The sequence below is a fragment of the Leuciscus leuciscus genome (assembly GCF_965113295.1).
Source record: "Leuciscus leuciscus genome assembly, chromosome: 24".
In the NCBI taxonomy this organism is placed as follows: domain Eukaryota; kingdom Metazoa; phylum Chordata; class Actinopteri; order Cypriniformes; family Leuciscidae; genus Leuciscus; species Leuciscus leuciscus.
Window position 1 is genome coordinate 11,518,569 of NC_138723.1, and position 23,726 is coordinate 11,542,294.

At 38.5% G+C, this 23,726-nt stretch overlaps 2 protein-coding genes across 2 annotated transcripts in view; both read left to right on the forward strand.

Annotated features, from left to right (window-relative positions):
- The window catches only part of LOC309488642 (protein unc-13 homolog B-like), a gene marked incomplete at its 5' end in the record, with an annotated part of 92,545 nt that overhangs the window by 21,219 nt on the left and 47,600 nt on the right, over positions 1–23,726 (forward strand). Inside the window, 5 exons of the mRNA XM_082156903.1 lie at positions 5,356–5,473; positions 5,645–5,768; positions 8,028–8,101; positions 9,532–9,589; positions 10,750–10,963. Coding sequence (XP_082013029.1) covers positions 5,356–5,473; positions 5,645–5,768; positions 8,028–8,101; positions 9,532–9,589; positions 10,750–10,963 — 588 coding nt within the window. The remainder of the gene's footprint in view (positions 1–5,355; positions 5,474–5,644; positions 5,769–8,027; positions 8,102–9,531; positions 9,590–10,749; positions 10,964–23,726) is intronic.
- On the forward strand, positions 11,195–23,719 carry LOC309488641 (uncharacterized protein). Its single transcript, XM_082156901.1, has 2 exons — positions 11,195–12,162; positions 12,458–23,719. Exon 2 carries the CDS (start codon positions 13,200–13,202, stop codon positions 23,205–23,207), a length of 10,008 nt encoding a protein of 3,335 aa, XP_082013027.1. The 5' UTR covers positions 11,195–12,162; positions 12,458–13,199; the 3' UTR covers positions 23,208–23,719.

Below are 23,726 nucleotides of genomic sequence, written 5' to 3' on the forward strand. Positions count from 1 at the left end.
GTTGACCGATAGTGGATTTTACCGATAATGATAACTTGGTTGGCCCATACTGGCCGATAACCGATTAATCAGATAAAAAATTTTTTTAATTGAGACTGAATAAAAAAAAAACATAATATAAAATAGTATGGTAGCAGCAACTTATTTGATTGGTCTGGTGTGCAATGTAGTTATTAACCAGGTATTAACCACCTATGAACTAGGTATTAACTAGGTATTTACTAGGTATTTACTAGGTATTAACTAGGTATTAATCACCTATGAATTTGTCAATTCAACTTTTTTGTTTTGTTTTTTTGTAATAATAAAGTAGAACACACACTGATTGAAGTTTCTACAGAAGTATTTGATTTAGCAAATCACTTCCATCATCTCCATGGAGAACCATGCTACAGGCTTGTCCACAGGGACAATAATGTACCCTTGCGTCCCCATTGATGACTTCATGCTTTCTTGTCTTAATGGAATTTCAGAAAGCCAGATGTCCTGGTAATTGAACAGAGCACTTAAATCTAGCCAAGCTTTGTGTGTCTTTGCTCTCGGAGGAGCGTTTAAAAGCAGCATCCAGGTTAATGAAATAATGTTTGAGCCCTCTGGGACAAACACAGGCCGATGGACGATGAGCAGAGACTGATTATTATATTGATTTCTGATTATATAGTATGTGCTACATTCTTGCCTGATGTCATGCATTCTTAAAGTTTTACTGAGAAAGAGTAATTTATCAGTGAATCAATTTGATGATCAAGAAACATTTCTTATCAATGCTGAAAACTGTTGTGCTGCTTAATATTTTTGTGGAAACTATATTTTTTCAGAACTATTTGATGAATAGAAAGTTTAAAAGGACAATTTATTTGAAATGGAATATTTTGTAACATTATAAACGTCTTTCCTGTTACCTTTGATCAGTTTAAAGTAAGAATGTTTTTAAAAAGATTAATTATTTGTCTCGTCAACTAATCTTTTGTTGATGCATAGTACTTATAGTACATTTTCTTGATATCTTGTGCTGCCTAAACAAGCATTTTCTTTACAAGTTAGAACTATGCTAAGCTAGTAGGCTAAGGTGTTAGTATACTAACTGAATGCTAACTGAAATATTTTTAGCTTCTATAATATGATGTAATATTTAAATGCACAATATGTAATATTTTTTGATAGATTAAAATATCCAAAAACCACTAGAACAATGTTATATATTTTGTTGACTTGTGTACTTACCCCAAATGTTTCCAACAATGTTTAAATCCAGAGAAATCATCAATTTTAACCAGTGATGTCAATGACGTCAAATCCGCTTTACCCTCGATTTCCGGTTCCTCAAAAAGCCGTAGGATCTAAAGTATCATTTAACGCGCATCATGAGGGATGTCACACTTGAGATTTGAATCCATCCACAGGTTTTATGCCGGATGCGCTTCCTGACACTCACACACACTCCTGACAATTTGGCATATCCAATCCACCTAACCTGCATGTCTTTTGGGGAAACTGGAGCACTCGGAGGAAACCCACACTGACACAGGAAGGACATGCAGATTTGAATAACCCCCTAAATCAAATAAGCAATATTAATAGTTTCAAAGTATTTGAGTGCACATTAACTCAAGATTAGTTAAACATTTGTCTTGTAGCAGCGTTGCCTTATAAAAAAAGTTCCTAGCCGAGCAATATTCAAAACCAATGATGTGTTGCATACATTTCCTTCCAACCAATTCATGCCCATTCATTGAGGTTAAGCTTAAGAAACCTGCACACTTTTGTCTGTTTGCTCACTCTGAGCCTGTTTGACTAGCTTAAATAATTATGATGATATAACCGCATCACCGATGGGATTACAGCTGTTTATATAGTTCCTGGCTTGTTTGTATAATCAAAGGGCAAAGTTATTCTATCATTCAGACGTGTCACGAGTTCAGCTGTTCTGTGTGAACCTCCGTATGACCCTTCGGGTTAGTTTTTAGATGTGTTGTCTCTCCGGGACTGCATTTTTAGCGTGCCTGCTGTGTGTGGCGTCAGCAAGCTCTAGCGGTCTCTATAGCAACCTATCAATTAGTAATTACTCAGCCCATCATCGCTTAGCATGTTCTGGAAAATGAACAAGTGCCAAAAAAAGAGAAATTGCAGATAAGCAAACAAAGGTGTTCTCTGGGGGTCTAGAGCCATTTCATCCTCACCTCACTTAGGAGACAATTGAAAGCCTAAATGAATAATGAATGGATTTCCAAATGTTCCTCTTTAGTTGCGGCGCGCATGTGTGCTTTGGTCTTCTCTATTTATAACAAGCAGAGCGGCAGATAAAAGCTGTGTTTGTGTAATTCAGTGGTAGAAAGCCTTGCAGCCTTTTGGCAGATGGTTCCTACGCAGTTTGGAAAAGTATGGAATTTGATTTGAGTAATTTCCAGGTCTGGAAAAGTATGGAAAAAATAAAACATTGCCCCCATTTAGTTTTCTATAATAGAGAAGATGTTTAGTGATTCTTTAGTGATTGTCAAACATGACTGAATGAATTAAAGATGCACTTTTTTATTGTGCAAAACTGCAGGTTATAAGTGTTTTGTTTTTTTTCCCCACGATATTCTTAGCACAATATTACAGAGCCTCTAAAATGACCTTTGCAAAGGTAAAAAATATACAGACTTTTGTGTGCGGACGAGAAACCATTAAACTCAGCCTATAGGACAATGAGCCACCTATTGCTCCATCAGCTCATTTCGCTGTGTTTTCTTGGCCGCCACAGAATATGCGTTAAAGCTGACCTGAGGCCTTGAAATATGACGTACTGCCCTAACAAAAGCCACATTTTGAACATTCTTTTTTTTTTTTACAGTACCAGTCTTTTTTATAGACCCTTGAACTTGGCAAATAGGCCAGTACACACAGCTGTATTGTGCCATCAGCCCATTTCGTGTCATGCCACAGAGGATGCGTTAAATTATTTTTTTCTCGCAATTGCGATTTACATCTCGCAATTCTGACTTTTTTTTTCTCAGAATTGTGTGATATAAAGTTGAAATTCTGGCTTTGTTTCTCAGAATTGCGTGATATAAAGTCGCAATTACCTGTTTACATTTTTATTCTGTTGTTTTCTTCATAGTTAAATGGCAGTGACGCACAAAGGAAATAGGTTATAGTGTATATATAGCCTAAAACTAGAAATAAAACAAAAGTTTCTCATGTGCATGCAAAGTCTGTATATTTTTTAGTTCAGGTGATCTGTATGTTGTCACTTTGAAAAAATCATTGAAAAAACCCCTGTAAAAAATATTTACAGATGACTGTATTATATACCGAATATAAAAATAATGCTGCATTAACCATTTATGTTAAACATGGTCTGGAAATCTACAGAGCGGTTTGGAAATTTGAGTCTGGAAAAGAATGGAATTTTTCAGTGAAAAATGTGTGGACCCTGTGAAGCCGCTGTTATTGGAGCACGATTCTGCCGGTGCAAGCATTATTTAAATTTTTACACTGGATGTGATTATGCAGATCAGACTTCAGCATTTGTATAGTAATTTGAACAAATTCATGAGCCCTGAGCAAAAAAAAACACAAACGTGATATATATAAACTATGCGTTAAATATCAATTAACGTGATTGCATATTTGCAGTAAGTGTTTCTGGAAACTTCTCAAACACACTCTTCGTAGTTTATTTATTTATTTATTTTGTGAATTTGTTCAGAAGAGGTGTGATTTTTGTTTTCTAAGTGATGAGCCTTACACCTGCTGTATGATAAAGTGGGTATGGAAAAAAGCATATTTTTTTACATTGAATCCGTAATTGAAATCCCCATTGAAGCCATAAGGACTGCTTAGTAACTTAGAGCAACTTTAATGCCCAGTACACATTGTACGATTTGTCCTAGATGAAAGATGACCAATCGTGGTGATTTCTGTGGTCGTGGCTCCTGAACAGTGGTCCTAGTGAGAGAGGTTCAAAGACGGCTGTTTTCATGGTCTTGTCACCAAAAATAGCCTGTGATCATCTCACAATGTGTTTGCTGCTGCAACCTACGTCTACTGACTAGCCAAAAAAATGCATCATGAAATGGGGTATTGATCAATGCGACATGGCGCTAAAACTTAAAACGACTTGCGTCAAGCTCCATTCAAAATTTGGCATGCCAAGTTGGCCTCTTTTCCCAAGCCATGACTGCGCCCTCCCAAGCCTATCCCAAGCCATGACTGTGCCATCCCAAGCCTAGTCTCCTCTTTCGCTTCCTCTTCTTTTTTTCAGAGCAGATAAAAACCACAATTGCCAAAGTGTGATTCACCTTGCTCTATTTGTTGACCACTAGCGCATGCTGATGACGTTTTATTCTTCTATACGAACTTGCGTCGTAGCCTACAATTCAATAGGTGACATCATCGTACAGTCTACATACCAAAGTCTTACCAAAGTGTATTAGATCCATGTCCTAATGATCTTATAGGATTGCTGAAATCACACAGTCTCTAGCTGGTATTAGGCTTGTGGAAGCAACATTTGTGCAGGTTTTTTTTACTGCATGCATCTCTTAATCTTTTGTTTGGAAAATCTTACACGACACCTGGGATCTTTAAAGACGATGAAGATGAAGCTAATTAGATCTGCTTCGGCTGCTTTTGTCCTTTTCCACTTGTTGGTGTTGTGAAGTGCCCCACAGACTGTAAAAATATGGAGATCAGGCACTCAATACACTGGAGTGCTGGTGCAAGTTTATGGCAGGTCATTTATTAACACATTGCTTGTTTGTCTTCACATATATACTACTGTTAAAAAAGTTTAATGTTTTTGAAAGAAGACTCTTATCCAAGCCTGTGTTTATTTGATGGAATACAGTAGAAAATTAATACTGTGAAATATTATTTCAATTTTAAATACCGGTTTTTTATTTTTATATATTTTAAATGTAATTTATTCCTGTGATCAAAGCTGTATTTTCAGCATCATTACTCCAGTCTTCAGTGTCACATGATCCTTCAGAAATCAATCTAATATGATGATTTGCTGCTTAAAAAAACATGAAACATGTTGAAAACCGTTTTTGTGGAAGCCTCAGGGCTCTGATGAATAGAAAGTTCAAAACAGCATTTATTTGAAATAGAGATATTTTGTGAAATTATAAATGTTTTTACTATCACTTTTCGTTAATTTACATTTATGCATTTGTAATTGAATGCATCCTTGCCGAATAAATGTATTAACTTCTATAAAACAAAATAATACAAAAATCTTAAGGACCCCATAAGGTGCTGAAAATTAGGAAAAGTTAAACGTAAACAACAGAGACACATACTGCTGATAAAACTAACAACTCATTTTTCACTATTGAAGTATCTTTCTGTTCTGTTTGTGGCCTTCAGTGAGATCAGCCGACTGGACCTGGGCCTCATCATAGAGGTGTGGAACAAAGGTCTCATCTGGGACACCATGTTAGGAACAGCCTGGATCCCGCTCAAAAGCATCTGCCATTCAGAGGAGGTGAGGAAGGCCTTCACATCTCACAAAATCTTCCATTATTCCATGTTAAAATACATTTTTTATGGAATTTTTATAGTTGTAATTGCAGTGAACTTGCTCTTCAGTTCAGGTGGTCCTGCAGATTCCTCTCTTATGCTGTTTAACGTAATGAATAATCTTTCCTCTGAACAGGAGGGCCCTGGCGAGTGGATATTTCTGGACTCTGAAGTTCTGATGAAGGCAGATGAGATATATGGGACTAAAAACCCAACGCCACATCGAGTCCTGCTGGACACTCGCTTTGAACTGCCCTTCGGTGAGATTCACTCTTTAAAATTATTTTCTATTATTTGAAAAAAAAGAAGAAAGTTTATCGTATGTTATTTAATGCATCATTTCGACCCTTTTCACATTTACGGGGCTCTCAGAAACGAAAGTCGTCATAGTTGGGTAAACTTCTATAGCTGTGAATGGGAGACGACAGCGAATATCATTTTTGTATTTCTATTTGCTCTAATAGCAAAAGAAAAAATCAGTGATCGGGTTTCCACGACTTTCCAAAAGATGGAAATAATATAGAACAATTGATTAAGTTGGTCAGAAGAGAAAGATGTCAAAGCTGTCATCACTTCTTCAGCCATTGTATTAGAAACACCCTCTGCGAGAGGTGCGTTCATTCTTTTTTGCAATTTACTGACAAGGTAATATAACACAATATATAGCATTATAAATGTGTATTGCATTTTTTTGGGGGTAACACTTTAGTTTATGGTTGAATTCTCACTATTAACTAGTTGCATATTAGAAAAATATTTTAAATTGTAATATATATACTTTCATGTCTTTCCAAACCTTCCTTTCTTCCGAGGTGCACAAAATGAGAAATGTTCAACTTCGTTACATGCAAAAGAGCAGTGTGAACGTTGTGTTCCACATTAAGAATGGCTTGCTGATCTGTTGTTTGGAAACACTGCTTAAGATCAATCCCGTCTGCTTCTCTGATGCTGTTGCTTTCTATTGATTTGTTGAATGTCATCAGGGTGGAGTGAATCTCCTTCAGGCAGCTTCTTTCTTTTTAATAAATCAGTTATCAAACTGTCTCTCCAAAACAGCTGCTTTATCCAGTATACACTGTAGTAATGTAGGTAACACTTTTGGAAATAAAAGAAAAAAAGAAAAAAATTAAATGATAAAAAGTTAAAGCAAACAAACATAAAACAGCTTTATAAAACAGCCTAAGCTCGAATGGCACAGTTTCCTGAGAATCCATGCAGTGGAGAGATGAAAGAAGGCTTGAGGAGGCTGGTTGAATTGTCACTTTGATTTGCTCCTCTTTGTGTAAGACTTCACAAAAAATATTTACATGTTTGCCAGCTGTGTCTTCATTGTGAGTGGAGCTATGGGCTGTAAATAAAGTGTGTAGCGGTGCAGGTTGTTGGGATGCGAAAGGTCGAACCTTCGTAAGTGCCGCGTTTGGCCTGGTTACCTGCCATTGATCCCATTCATAAGCCTGACTGTTTTATCCGAGCACTTTGAAGCTACTCTCCTCGTGTTCAGTATCCCATGTGCCTTCAAAGGACGCGGAGCGCAGTGTCTGAGGCTTTGTTCACATTGCACCCAATTCCAATTTGTTTTTAAATCAGGACTGACAGTCCGCATCGTCGTTTTGCAATGAATTCAGATCTGATTGTTCAGTCAGTGTACTATTCACTGATCAATAAACATAGATCACACGGGGGGAAGAAGTGGGGAATGAAACAGTTTTCACTCTGTAATTATTTGTGAAATTTACTAGCAATTTCTAAGAAACGGCAGCACAATTAAACTAACACATTGAATTTTGAAAGACTGAAATTACATTTTTAGTGACACTTTAGTTTGGGGACCATTTCTCACTATTAATTAATTGCTTATTATTAGCATGCATATTGGCTGTTTATTAGTACTTACAAAGCACATACTAATCCCTTATTCTGCATGACGATATTCTACATCCCTTAATCCTACCCAATACCTAAACTTAACCACTAAAGCAACAACTTTATTAACTATTAATAAGCAGTAAATTAGGTTTTTATTGAGGCAAAAGTATACGATTCAAACGACATACAGTATGAATGTGCTTAGACCGGGTTTGCAAACATGTTTAAACTACAAACATAGAAACAGATTTTAGTATTATTTTTTATTTCTTTTGCTACCTGTATGGCTGCACAAACTATGTCTACGCATACTGGATTTTTATTAATGCCTGGTGTAATACATATGGTTTGTTTGCAAAGTAAGCGGTATTGTTGGTATTGAACCGACTGATTTTCCCTGCCCCTCTATGTATTGCGACAAATAGAGCTTTAGTCAGACAGCACAACATCCCTTTGTCCCTGTACTTGCTTTTAAAGTGAAGTGTCTTGTAATACGCATGGCGGACTATTTTTGAGGTCCTTCGGCCAACTAACTCATTATACATTTAAAAGTGCTGAATACTTAATCATAACGTCTTGGCACATTTAAATGGTTTGCATGAAGTTGTATGTCTTAGACTGCAAAATTCACATCTCACTACCATTTTTTGCAGAAATCCCAGAGGATGAGGCTCGATACTGGACCGGCAAACTGGAACGTATCAATTCTATGGGCATTCACGATGAGGTAAGACCTGTGCATGTGCAAAATAACAGCATGATTTCAATATTTCACTACAATGGGGCTTAGTTCGCAAACAACAGTCCACACTGACTGTCGTTGTAAATAATATAATGAGAAGAGATTGATGAGGTGGCATGACAATTTTATGAGTGCATTTACATTGTGTTTTGCTACAGTTGTCATTGAAATTTGCATTTGAAAGTGTAGACAATGTTTACCGGAATTCATAATATTATTTTATTACTTAATTCAAGATCATAGATGATAGATAAAGATGATTTTGTATAAAAATGAAAATATTTATACTTAATATTAAAAATGACAACATTTTTATTAAAATAATATAGTTATTAAAATATGTAATGTATCACTTTACTGTATATCTCACTTTGACTTTCTGCTTTAAACACACATCATCCCTGACAGGCGACAGCTAAAAGTGTTTTAGCCATAGAGGTGTAAACTATTTTAGTAATATTAATTTTAAGTGGTTACACTTTATTTAAAGGTGTCTTTGTGCACTGTTATTATACATTAAGTTCTGAGAATTAAGTAACTGCATGTACTTACTATAGGGTTAGGGAGATTCAGGTTTGGTTTTGGGTTAGTTGCATGTAATTATGCATAATTTATAGTTATTACTGTAGTAACAACATGTAACAAAGACACTCTAAAAAGTGTTAGCTTTTAAGTTTTAAAATATAATGTTATCTCTGGAAGGTGTGCTGTAATTTGAGATTGGTTAATATTTACATCTCAACCACCATCACCCCCTTTGTAACACAATAAATTTGTCATTTATCTAGTTTTCCTTGTCAAGTCTGTTGTTACTTACTTTTGGCACTTATACATTTATATACTAAATAATGCAGGTAGATTTTTTGTAGTCTCTAAGTTATAAATGTAGGTCTAATTATATATGTTTTTGTTTTTCTTCTGTTTCCATCTTGGTTATCTAATAATTAGCTTCACAGCATTGGTATGGGATCAGCATGTGTGTGTGCTTTGAGCAGTTTTTGCTGTGCATTAATGTGACCAGATTAATAAAGCTCACATATGGGTAATTGTCTAGGACTTTTTGTTATAATCATCATCAAGATTTTTGCTAAATATTTATGTGTATAGGAATTGTCTAAACCTCAACTAAATCATTTTAATTAGTCCCGTGGTGAGGCAATTTTTAATAGTACAAAAAGTACAAATATTACATGTAGACCCTCTAATACATACAAGGTCATAACGGCATGCATTATTTATTTTAAAACAATAAGCAACATACTTTTCAAATACTTGGAGTATAACATGTCACACCACAGGACATGTCAATTTAAATTTACAAGTATTTCACATAATTGCATGTAATTAGTTCTTAACCAAACTTTATACTTTTTCATGTTTACTCTTATCCTCTTCGTTCTCTCTCCTCGTGTTAGTTTCCCTTACAGGATGAAGTAGCGGGACGCCCTCTGCCCTGTGCTGCCTCTCAGTGCTGTGAGTGACATCATCTCACACTAGATGGAGCCATGGCATCATGTCTGATGCTTCACTGCACTCTCCACTCCTTTATCTTCACATACCTCTTCTTTTTGTCACCTTCGAGTAGTGTATATGTTAACATACAATCTGTTCACATCGTATCTGTTCACATATGTTCGATAAAGCATCCTGCATTTAAATCAAACACAAGAGCATTCACATTAGACCCATAATGTCAGTCTTTGTAAATTATTTGATCTTTGCACATCTTCTCTCACTCTTGATTTTTAACCTCACCAGGCAACTATTTTGGATGGGTCGACAGCCAGAGTATGTCATTTTATACAGTAACCCTTTACTCTAGAACTTCCCTGGACCCTTAAAAGCCCTTCTGTACCTTCATATTAGCCCAAAGTGTTGAGATTTTCATGCACACTTGCATAGATGAAATCTCAATACAACCCCACAGATTGTAACACATTTTATAAATATTTTTGCAATGGCAAATGTAAATATTGGAAGCTAGCTCTTTAATGCTAAACTTGATCAAATATTTCTGTTTTATATATATATATATATATATATATATATATATATATATATATATTATATTATATATATATATATATCTCTCTAAAGTTGTAAACAAATTGCTGAAAATATTTGATAATGAACCTGATAGTTTAATAATATGATCAAATTTAGGCTTACCATATTTTACTGTGTAATGCTTCATGAAAAGCATCTTCCAAGTAAATGAGGTATGATATAGGTTTTAGGAGTTTTTACATACTCTGTATTTGCAAATTTTAGTCAAACTCTGTTTAGGAAACAGTAATTTACATAAATATTTGGGTGGTTTATTTAGATTTGGATGCATGAACTTTCCCAAAAAAATTTCCTTGAGTTTTTACCCTGTTGATTTGTCCTTTGTGTATGTTGTGAGCTCCCTGTTTAAGTTGTCCTGCATTTACTTCCGTCTACTTGTTAGTATTGTGTGGCAACTTTGTTTCAGAGAGACACATTTGATTTCACTTGGATGATCAGAGATTGTTTTACGGTTTTCTTTTATTTACATCAAAATATACTTATAAAAAATCCAAGATAGATTGGAAATTTCTGCATTGCTCATCCGTAATATTTCCAGCCTGACCTTTCTGCCTCACCCTATCTAGCTTTGGATGACCTGGACAGTGCGGTGGAGGACAGAGACAGTGACTACAGAAGTGAGACGAGCAGTAGCTTGCCTCCCCGCTACCACACCACAGCCCAGCCCAACTCTTCACTTCACCAGTATCCCATGGGGCCACGCTTTCAGCAGCACATGGACTCCTGTGCTGACTCTTTGCACAGCTTTGAATTTGACTATAGGGAGCACCATGCAAGCAGGTACATTCAGTTACTACTGAGTACTGCACTGTATGCATACACACTATATGACGTCTTGTTACTTTGTGTACAACTGCACCCATTTTACAACACTTTTAGCACTGAACATATCGATTTTGGATCGAATATGTCCATAAACCAGCTTTGAAATAACAATTTGAAGAAAAAAAAGTAACATATATTGAGGAATATGAATATCTTTTTATGAGCGTCTTTTTTGTTGTTCTTTTTTTATTTATTTTTATTAATTGTTTTGTGTTCTGCCAAATATCCTGCTGGGTGCAGACCATCTTTGTTTGTTATGCCAAACTTTAAATTTGCAATCTGAGAATGGATTTCTTTTAGACTTGGGATTTGTGTAAGAGAAAAAAAAATGAAATGTGGTATTCCGAGATTGTGGTTAATCAGAGTCTTTTGTGTGGCCCAGCACAGAGCTAATCCGGATAATTATATTGCATCAGATCCCTTTAAAAAATACAGACTAGAGATTGTATTTCTTTTGATCATTAAGTTATGGTTGGGGGAGGGGGGGTATCTATTTGTCAGTGAGGTGAAAGGCATTTCAGGAATAATAGTATAGGTATAATAAGGAATGTAAATTTGTTTTCTTAACTTTACTTAAAGTGCCCATATTATGGATTTTTGAAAATGACCTTTCATGTAGTGTGTAACATAGCTCTAAAAGAATGAAAACATCCTGCAAAGTTTTAAATCTGAAAGTGCACCGTGTATAAAGTTATTGTCTTTCAAAAGTAAGAGTCGACTCTGATCCAATGAAATTAATCGTTTTTCAAACGAGTCATAAGCCGTTTCGTTGTGACGTCAAGACAAAACATTAGCATAATTGCCTGCCCACTTATTGCGCGCGCAGACACCAGGGAAAACTTGAACCTCAAACCTGCAGCTGATTCCTGTGGATAATGGATAGCATCATGTTGAGAAGAAGCTGTGCTCTACAATGTGAAGGTTAAGCCAGTGTTTTTTGTTTTTTTTTCACTGCCCAAGGACGAGCATGTGAAGAATCAGTGGTTAAAGTTCATCTTGACCACGATATCACAGCAGTATAATCCTAAAATTTTGCTGTGTTCCCTTTATTTTACTTACGACTGCTTCTTAAATCTTGAAGTTCAGTGTAGGATTCACAAACCGCTTGCTCTTGAAAGATGGTATTCAAAATATTTAGTTTTGAGTTTCATATTGTGTAGGTCTCCTGCTAACTGGTTAACTCTGGTTAACTGGTTAAATTATTACTGTCTTACTGAAATACTTCTGCTGATCAGTTGTGGGCCACTACACTATTACACTATTAATGCAGATTCTCTGTTGTTCTCACAACATTGAGTAAAGATTAAGCATGGAGCAAGATTTTTTTTTTTTACCAACGTTTATGTTACATCAGTCATTCACGCTCGGCTAATGTATGCACTGTTATTAATACAGTTTCCACATGTTCACAGCAATAAATTAGAAAAATACTCTGTAAATAAGTACGAGTAAAATAATCGGTTTGTTTGATGGACATGCACTTGTTAATGCTGATGGTGAGGAATTACAGTTGCAACATCTCATAATGTACCTCAAACTGAGTAACATTAGTGTATCACTGAGAAACGTCCTGCTCGAGTCGTCCTTGCGATGGAGGTTCGGGTTGAATAACTAGTTCTTCCAGTGTTTCATCATCGGACTCGATTGATATGGTACAATCGACGTCATTGTTCATTACAGTGTTTAGTTTACGGTGTAGGAAGCCTCAGGACACGCAGAGCTGACGTTGTTATGGCAATGGGCGGTTTTGTTTTCGACACGTGCTGCACGCGGTAGACCAATCACAACAGACTGAGCTGTCTGGCCAATCAGAGCAGAGTAGCTTGCGGAAAGGAGGGATTTAGAGAGATTGATTCATCTGACGAGTTTGAGAAATGTATATTATGAGAAAATGAAACAGTTTTTTTACCTTTGATGCAAGTACACCTGTTGTAGGAGATTCCAAAACAACATTAGGAAACTTTAAAATGGCATAATAGGGGCACTTTAAACTCAAAACTTTTGCTTTGTCATTGCTTTAGTGTATCACTATGATCATGTTTTTGCTTTCAGCAGCTTTTGTCTCTAATGTTGAAGTACATTTTTCTCTTTCTTTCTTTCCCCCTCCTTTTTATCCTCTTCCATCCTTTTAATCTCTGCTAGAGTTCCTAATCAGAGGGGTAGAGTTAGGATTGTCCCAGTAGATTCAGGCATGGGTGTGGAGGATTGGGAGGTAAAGTACAAACCTCAGGGTAAAAGTACTCTGAATGAGTTCCTTGATAGAGAGAAACAGGCATGGATTGAGGAGCATGACAGACAAGATGATCTTGTTCATATTGAAAAGGCTTACCATGACCCCATATTCAACCAGTTGTCGCCAATAAAAAATAAAAGTGCTTCATTAAATGCTGCTTACCCAGAAGGCTATGCCACTATTGACCGAAGGAGAAAGAAAAAAATCCGGGACCCAGGAGGACTGGAACATGTCGGAGCAGAGCATTTCCCTCCCGATCTTGCATTTCTCCGTCAAAAACGAAGCGAGCTTGTGTTACGTCAAGTGAAAGAAATGGAAGAGGCTGATGAAAACATGATGCCATGCCTGAAACCATACAAAAATGGCTTACTCTACAAAACTAGAATGTGGGCCAAAAACAAGCTTGAAAACACACTGGAGAATTATGTCGCATATCAAGAGGAAGAAGCAGCTAGACTGAGGGAAGATGTAGGCTTTGATTCTGAGGGCTCAGATGAGATACAATATTCTATTGGCTCTGAGGAGGAGTTAGAGGAAATGACATCTTTAGCTAAGGCCCTCAGGAGTGAGGAGAGGAAGAATTATAGCCACTATGGATATCTCTCAACATATGGTAGCCAAAGTGAGAGGCTTCAAGGTTACCGTGATAAGAAAAGTGGAAAGTGGAAAATTGGTGGATGGGCTCCAGAGGTCATGCTGTCTCCTGTAGAGGAACCTAGTGATGAATATGTTGATCCTATGGATGAGCTGCAGTGTCTGGTTGAAACTGTATCAGAATATCTAGCTGAAAAAGAAGAGGAGATCAGTAAATATGGATCCTTACCGAAATCTAACAAATCAAGGCTGTCATCTCAGGGTAGTGCAAGAACGGAATCCGTTGGAGATGAGCAAGGGATCATCTCTAAGGAAGTAAAAGAAAAACCCATAGATGCCAAAGAACAAAATTCAAGTGGTGCTTCTGAACATGGAGTGGCAGAGATAAAGAATGCCATGAGCTCATTATTTAGCTCTTTAACAGATAAAGTTGTGTCAAGCTCAAAACAAGTGGGGTCTAAGTCTGTTGAACAATCAGAGGCACCAAATAATGTTCCTGCTTGTTCTGGTATATCAAAATTGTTGTCCTTCATGCCAAAGTCTGCAAGTCCCACACCAGTAGCTGTGGTATCACCTACTCAGGATCCTCTGTCTCATAGGAAGTTTTCAATGCCATCTCTTTCGTCTTTCCAACCATCTGATGCCAACTTTCAAGGGGTAGACCAGTCAACTCAAACAATCAGAAATGAGTACAACAAATACAGTGGTGTCACAGCTCACAAAGAGACACCATCTTCTGTGAATTCTGTGCTGGAAAATGGGAACATTTTCACTAGAGAAAATGTTGTGAATGTAATGGACAAAAGTTATTTTCAAAAGGATTTTGATGCAAGGGAAAAGAAGCCAGGAGAGCAGCTCAGTGTTTTGAATGACAATACAAAACACAGTAAAGTGTCAGATGCATATCAAGTTGTTGACGGTGAAAACCTTAAAATTCTTACAACTACCTCTAATGCAATAAATAGTGAGAAGACGCACATTAAGCCTCTAACACAAAACTCCGCTGAGGAGTCAGGATTTTTTAGTCCTTTTAAGAAATCTCTCAGTTCATTAATCTCACCTGGATATCCAGTGCCTCCTCAGACTCAAACACATACAGTTTTTCCTGTCTTCAGATCAGCGGAAGACATTAAAGTAGAAAAACTTTCAGATAAATCCTCCAATATAAGGCAACCTTTTGTCTCCTCTGACAATGTATCTGTCCCACAACCTCAAAAATCAGAAGGGGGGCTGTTTTCTGGATTTCTTAAATTTGCAACTGGTGAGGATTCTAGTACAACGAGAAGTATGTCACAAAACTCAGTTAAAACAGATCAAACTCTCCCTGCCACAAACATAATTACAGGTGCATTTCCATCTTCAGTTCCTGACAATACAAAATCAACATCACAGATCCATAAAGAACCCTCTGAGGCAAAGGCTATGGTGAACACAGAAACAGGTTGGTTTTCTAGTTTTTTTAAGGTGGCACCAACCGAAGATCTGCAACCTGTTACTACACCTCCCCAAAGGCCTAATATTCAGAGCTCTCCATTTCCTCCCCAAAGGCCTAATATTCAGAGCTCTCCACTTCCTCCCCAAAGGCCTAATATTCAGAGCTCTCCACTTCCTCCCCAAAGGCCTAATATTCAGAGCTCTCCACTTCCTCCAGGGTCAAATCAGAATGTACCTAGGATGCAACATCAGAATCCAGTTTCTGCTAAAGAACAAATGCAATTTAGGCACCAACATCCTGGTCCAACTGAAGTCCCTCATGTTACAGAGCAAAAAACATCTCAAAATGAACGTCAGGGTCTGTTTTCTAGTTTGTTTAAATCAGCTGCCTCTGATGATTCATCAGGTTCCCGAACATCTACTAATCAATCACAACAAGGAGGCTTACTCTCAGGATTCATGAAATTTGCATCAACGGGTGATATGACAGCAGTTACTCAACTCAATCAGTCACAACAAAGGAGCCAGTCTGCTCAAATGATAAATCAACAAAACCAACCTAACCCCCAACAAAGTGCATCTAATCCTCTTATCTCAGGGCAGTTAAATTTGTCCTCCACAGAAAATGAGTCGACTCATAGACCTCTCCAAAAACTCAGTCCTCAAACTAATGAGCAACAGTCAAAATGTGCAAGTGCACCACCTCAACAGGGGAGTATTTTGTCTGGCCTTTTCAGATTTGCCTCCACTGACAAGGTGTCAGACACTCAAACAAAGATATCCCAGGAGCAACAAATATCACCAAGTGTGAGTTCTCATCAAGATCCTGTCCAGATTACTGCAACGGAACAGAGCTGCAACCTTGCTCAGCAGTCCAGAATTCAGAATCAGCAGTCAGACCAACATCAGAAAGGCATATTAGATGCCCCTGGACAAAGGGTATCCCATCAAGGACCTTCTCAACAAGATGACTTTTCATCCGGCCCTTTCAAGTTTGCCACATCAGATGTTTCTGTCTCTCAGTCAACACAACAAATACAAGCATCTAGCAATCAGTCCTCTCCTCTCCAGCCAAAAACAAATGTGATGGGACAAAGCCACTCATCTCAAGATAATTCATTTAAACAAAAACCCCCGTCAGGTGGTCTCTTCTCTGCCTTTCTTAAAATATCCTCCACTGAGTCACAGGAACTGAATATGCCACCTGTTACAAAGGAAAACAATGAACATGCTTGTTTGCAGCAGTCAATTGAGACAAAACAGAGTTCTCCTGTGGCAAGGCAAGATACATCCTCTCAGTCAGGCATTTTGTCTGGTCTTTTCAGTAAGCTCACATCCTCGCATCCTGAAGATGCATCACCAAACAGACAGAATTCATTTGAGCAGAAACAGGAGCAGCAACACATACCAACAGAGATTTCCACTCAGAAAGGTCAATCAAAAAGGCAGCTACCCCAACTACCCTCTCAGAATCAAGCTGAAATGCAAAACCAAAAGCCCTCTAATCAACAAGGTTTCTTATCTGGAATATTCAGCAAGATTACAACAGACGTTTCCCCTGCCAAAATGGAGGACGTGGTTGTTGAAGGATCACATTCTATAGGACTTCTGAGACACAATGTATCTGACCTAAACAATGTGCCTAGGATCTGTGACACAGAGAGCCTTGATTTGAGGACACCAGCCAGTTATGCAAGGTCACAACAAAATCGTGCTGCATACACATCAAATAGCACTGGTAATTTACCCCTCTTATATAGCTCACAAAACTTTTTGCTCTCAAGTCAAGTAAGAGACACTTCATACACCAATCTTCGTAGCCCCCCTCTTGGTTACCCGTCTCGAGCTGTAATGTCACAGGAATATTTAAGGCAGAGTTATCCATCCTTACATAGTATATCTGAACAATATGGTTACCAACAAGGCTCTTCTTCATATGCATTGGGACTTAGTCCCAATGATGAACACTCATGGATCCAAGAATCAATTTTGTGGCAACAGCTGAATGATCAGTCATTAGGCTACTATCCTGACGGACATGGAGGTACACTTAGCGATGAAGTCCACAAATCTTCTCAGTGTCTGAACAATATAAATATGGATGTAAATCAACAATATTGTCCTACTCGGGAATGGATGAGATGCCAGGAAGAGAATGATAATCAACCAGAGTATTTCAGAGATATTCCCAATAGTTCAATGAGACTGAGAGCGTGGAATAGCCATAACAGTTTGGATGTGATTAGTAGCCAAGAGTTTGGTGTATTGAATTTGAGCATGAAAAATAATGCTAAATTAGGCAAGTGGCACTCTTTTAGTGCAGAAAGTTGTTACAGTCTAAACAGTGTTTCATATCATGAGGGATATTATGAGGAAACCCCTCCACATCTTTCTTACTCCGCTAATGGACAGTATTTCTATCAAGGCACATCAGACATTTTCAGTCAACCTGGGAATAATGGAAGCTATGTTAATGTAGCTACATCACCAAATCATTGGAACTACTCTTCAACAGGCAACATTGATGTGGAGGAACATGTTTATCTTGAGGAGTCAGAGTGGTATCAGCAATGGCTTTCACTTTTGGACCAAGGGATGTGGTGGCCTGCAGATGATGGAGATTGTGGATATTTTGTCTACACTGATTATGAGTATATTTACGCCCTACTGACAGACGAGTCTGGGCAATATGTCTATGCATGTGCCCCAGAACAAGAGTGGGGAAATAAAGGGGACTTCTATCCTTGTGCCTGGTTGTATAATGAGATGGTTAAAGTTTGTGGTTTTAAGATTCCTCTCTACAATGAAGATGAGCTCCTCTGGATTCCAGGGCAAGACCAAAATGAAGCTGAACTTCTTACTGCACCTCTTGACTTGTCAGCAGCCTATAAAAAAGGTAACCAAATCATGAATCTGAATCTAGAGTGTTTCTCTCAGATGTTTGAGGATTCCATTCTTCGTCAAAGACAGCAAGCTCTGGATTTTTCCAATTATCAATTCAACAAGGTTAAGATAGATACAAAACAACAGCTCCAGAACAATAATTGTTACTGGGATCCTTCTCAGGAAGCTGTTGACCTCTCATTTTATGGTGCCAACCACAATAGTACAAATCTCAACAGCAGAGGAATGAAAGAACTGCTATCCCAGAAGGTTTCTATTTCATTTGGTGCTACCCCAACTACAAATTCACCTACCACAGGTGTCTATAGCTGCTACCAGCCTCAACAGAGACGCCGTTCATCCAATGGAGTACAAGTAAAGCATGTAGATGATGTTTTAGAAGAAGAGTGGAGAAAGAGAGTACAGCCTGGAGAGGAGCAGCCAGATCGATCCATTAAGAAAATATCGTCATTTCTATCCTCAATTGTTGGCAAAAGCTCAGATTCAGAATCAACCAAAAACACAACTGCCTCAAGATCGCCTCCTGCCAAAGATGCTCCATACCCAGGACAAATTCAAAGCGAATTTATTAAAGCCCCTGAAACTCGACTTATTGATCAGCAAGCCAAAAACATTATCTCAACAGGGTTTCAGAGTCTTAAATCAAAGATCATAAAGGATGACTCCTCTTGTGGAACAACTCAGTCAGAGAGTACAAATCAGTTGGCATCCAAACCAATTTCAACAACATCTGGAGTTTCACTAACATCTCCAACACAGTCACCAGCTTCCACAACTCCTCAAGGTGTATCCATTTTAAGCTCATCTCAGAAACCCAAACTGGCTAGACAAGCCACAATGTCACAACAGTCCTCTGTTCCTTTAACATCCATTGGTTCTACTACTACAACTTCAAGAGACTGCTCAAGTGTAACCTGCAAATCTGCCTCTCCAGATGTTTCTCAGCCAGGAGATACACATGGTGGGAAGCCATCTGAGCAGTTGGGTGGGTTTTTAAACTTTTTCAAGACAACAGTGGGAATGGAGGAAGTAAAGTCAGAGCCCTCTAAATCTACTCAGCCAGTATCTAGACAACCAGAGAAAGATGGATCTGTTTCTGCTGGCATAAAAGATTCAACCGCAAACCAAGACAAAACTGGAATGTCTAGCCTGTTTGGGTCAATAGGTGATTTTTTCAACATAGAAAGTCCCTCTCCCACACTATCAAAGACAAATCTGCAACATTCTCCCTCACAACTGCAACCAACTTCTATGAAAAATGATGTAAACAAAGACTTCCGCCAAACAACAACAACAACAACAGTGCCTAAAGGAATTCAGAAACAACAAACAGTAAGTACCTGTGGACAAGATCGTCAGTCAGAATTGCCTAGTGTATCACAGTCATTTCAAAAAAGGAGTGTCTCCGGATCTCAGATATTTTCTGCCGATGCTAACAAGGTACCAACACCAGGGAGATCTCAAACTATGCCACCAACTGGGGAGACAAAACCAGATGCCCCCTCCAAGCAGTCTGGTGGGTTATTTGGTTTCTCTGTTGGGGATATGTTCTCAGGGACCACAGCCTCTAAAGAGGAAGGCAAAGGGCTGCTGTCCATATTTGGTGGTTCCAGTCAGCAACAAACTCCCTTTCAAACTGGATCTGCCTCTTCTCAAGAATCAATGGATGGTGCATCTGCAAAAGAGCCACCAGGCAAAAACATCCTGAATTTATTTGGAGGTTCCAGCATTCAACAGACTTCACCACAATCTGGATCCATGAGTCAAACTCACACACCAGGATCTGCTCCTCCGAAAGAGACTCAGGGTCTGAATTTATTTTCTGTGTTCAGTGGCACTAGTACACAACAGTCTTCAACACAACTGGGTTCTTCTAATCAGAAACAAACACCAGGAACTGTCCCTCCAAAGGAAACATCAGCCATGGGATTACTCTCTATGATTAGTGGTTCTAGCACTCAGCAGACTTCACCTGTATCTGGAGCTGACCCACCAAAAGATACACCAGTAACAGGACTGCTATCTATGTTCAGTGGCCCTAATCTCCACTCTACCACTCAGCCTGCACCCCAAGGGAATGGACAATCAAAAGAGCCCCTGGGTAAAAGTATATTTTCTATGTTTGGTGGTTCAGGGCAACAACCTTCACAGCAGTCAGGATCAATTTTGGGTGGTATATTAGGTGGATCATCAAGCTCTAATGAGAGTCCAGCAAAAGGCCTATTCTCTATGTTTGGAGCACAACCACCACCCACCAGAGTTCCAGTCCCTACTAATGAGCAGAAAGTTAAACATACTACTTTGTTGGATGGGTCTAACTCTCAAAAAACTCCACCACAATCTGTCTCTTCTCCTGCAAAAGGAGCATCTCTTACGAAGGAACCACCTAATGACAGTCCAGCAAAGGGTTTACTTGCAAGTTCTGGAACAATCAGCCACCCAACAGCTGTACAGGGAGGCTTGACTCCTGAGTCTGTTGTCCCACCTAATAGGCCGTGTAAAGAGCAATCAGTAAATGAAATACCCTCCTTGTCTAGTGGACATAGCCCTCAGGAACCAAATTCCGTGTCAAGTTCAATTTCTCTTGATAGTAAAGAGTCAAAGGAACCACAAGGTAAAGACTTCCCTACTATTATCACTGGACAAAATACTCTGCCAGGCTCTTCTCATCCTTCCTCACTTCTAAGTGGGCTACTCTCAAATGAATCCCCTGGTAAAGGTCTTTTGTCAAAGTTCAGTGGCGCTACACTTCAGCCAAGTGAGACACTAAGCTGTGATCCAACTGCATCAGCACCAAAAGCCCCACAAGAGGTTTTGCCAGCTATTGATGGTAGTTTGGCATCTTCTGAATCAAACAAGTCACCAGCACACCAGGAGGATTCATCTGCTCAGGGTGTAGTACCACCAAAAGATGGAGCAACCTCAGGCTTGTTGTCAATGTTTTCTGGTTCAGGTTCTCAAAATGCTCCTTCTCAGACCGGATCTATACTTGGTGGGATTTTCCCTGGTGCCTCAGGATCAATGGAAATTCCTGGCAAGAATCTATTTTCTATGTTTTCTGGACCAATTTCACAGTCCAGTACAGTCAATGCAGGGCATAAAGTTGAAAGTAATAGTCCAGGTGCTTCTGCCTTTAATGAGTTGCCAGGAAAAGGTTTATTTTCTGTGTTTGGTGGATCAAGTCCACAACAGGCCACTCCTCAGTCTTCTTCACTATTTGGAGGTATTCTTTCGGGAGTTGCTTCTAAGGATGCTCCTGGAAAAGGTCTTCTTTCCATGTTCAGTGGTCCTAGTTCAACACCTTCACCTAGTCAAACTGGACCAACATCAAAACCATCTGAGACTGAGGGGCTGTTGAAAGCTGCATCATTATTCTCTCATGGGGGTGCCACTGAGGATAATAAATCAAAGACTGTGGGCTTTGGCCTGTCAAATTTGAGCTCCATGGAGGAAAAGAAATCAGGACCCCAGGATGACGATTCCAAGCACTCTATACCCTTGGCCGGTGAAGAAAAAGCAGTCTCAAGGGCTTCAGTCTCTGCTGATATCACTGAAAAAAGCTCAGATCCCATTGTTGAGACAATAGTTGTTGAAGGGAGCAATCTAGATGTTACCCTAAAAAAGTCTAGTGTGCCTGGAGATGCTTTATCAAAGGATATTGATTCAAACTCAGAGCAGAGTACAAAAACAGAAATTCAGACTACAGATGGTCAAACTCAACATATAAAACAGGGTGATTCAACCGAGCCCAGTGGCTCTGAGGGACTTCCTAAACATCCTGAGCCACAGAAGTCTGTCATAGACTCATCAGCTGAAGCTGTTAGTGGCTTTATGTCTAAACTGTTCACTGGTGCCAGTTCAGCAACAAATTCATCAGGTGGTCTCTTCTCACAACCACACCCAAACACTACCACACAAAGAACCTCATTCTTTGGCCTTCCAAGTAGCTTACCCAGTGAGTCCATAAAAACGGACCTTTTCAGTATGTTTAAATCACCAGAAGCACCCAAAGCAGCTGACACAACACAATCTGTTACCTCTACTCAGTCGCTTCAATCAGTCCAAGATCAAAGTGCACATAATGATTCACCATCATCTCCTGGGGATGTTACATTGTCTGGAGACAAAGCTAAAGTAGAAATCCTTTTACCTGTGAAAGAAATGCCTGCTGATGATACTTTCAGTAATTTAACAGTTGCAACTGTAGATCCCACATCAGCTTCCAGCTGTCATCCAGCTGAAACAGTGGTTAAGGAGCCTACTGAAGGTGAAGTAATACATGAGAAAAACATTGTCATTGTTTCTGAACCTGAAGCAAAGATTACAGATAAATCAGTACCTGCAGTAGACGATAGCTCAAAAATAGCTCAACACCCTCCATCATCAGAACCTTCTCAGTCCATATTTGGCATGTCAGATTTAACACCACCTAAGTTTGGTTTCATGGCTGGAGCTGCAGATGCTGGAAAGTCTTTTGGATCTTTCTTTTCTTCACCACCCTCAATATCAAACACAGAAGGTGGCAAGTTTCTTTCTGGATTTAAGTCAATTTCAGCAGGGCTGTTTCAAGAGGAGAAGACTGTGATATCAAAAGAAGAAACGTCAACATCTTTATTTGGAACAAAATTTGGTTTTCCATGGCAGAAAGAAACTCCAGAACCTCCTAAGCAACAAACACCTCCAATAGTTACAACCCAGCCTAAAGCTCAGGAGATTAAACTACATATTGAAGATTGTACAACTGCTAAAATAGGGCATAACAATTTTATCTCAAAGGAAGAAAATGGTGAAATCAAACACCCTGTTGACATTAAACAAGAAATTGTTGCAAATTCTGAAGACCAAAAGACAGAATTTGTTGTGCCAGAAAATGACACAAATAAACCCCAACTCAGTGCTTCCACACCCGATCCACCTCCACAAAAAGAATTAGAAATCCATATCCAGACCCAACCTTCTACAGATGTCTCTTCAGGATTACAGCAGGAAAAGAAGGACCTTTTGATTCCAAAAAGGCTAGTAGCAGCATACTAAATGGTTTCATAAACCATTTATGTTGCAATAAGTTTACATGCACAGTCATAATTCTTACAAGGCTAACATATATAAATATATAAATGTTTATTTCTTATGTAGTTTAGTGTTTTACTTTTACAATTTGAAATGCATGACACACAAAAAAATACCTTTTTTTCCCTTTTTTTGTGGATATTCTAAACAATAAAATATTCTAAGGGCTCATCATTATCAGAAAATGCAGACTAAGAATATTAATGTGCATGTAAACACAACCACTGACTTTAGTTTAGCTTTAGTTTATGAAGATGGTGTCTTTCCCTACATGTGATTGTTTCTTCTCAGTGCAATGTGACTTTTATAATTGTGCTTTGGTTCTTTGTAAATGTGTTTTTCCATTAGCTGTGTGTTGCTTTTATTGTGTTTCTTAATTGGAATTTTAGACTTATGCAGTGAATGTAGTTCACAATCTCAGTGACTGTAACTCACTTGTTACTAATCTTTCTTTCTTTCTTTCTTTCTTTCTTTCTTTCTTTC

What these genes read in the sequence shown, in the direction of transcription:
- LOC309488641 (XM_082156901.1), top strand. Translation starts at nt 13,200, where the DNA reads ATGGGTGTGGAGGATTGGGAGGTAAAGTACAAACCTCAGGGTAAAAGT.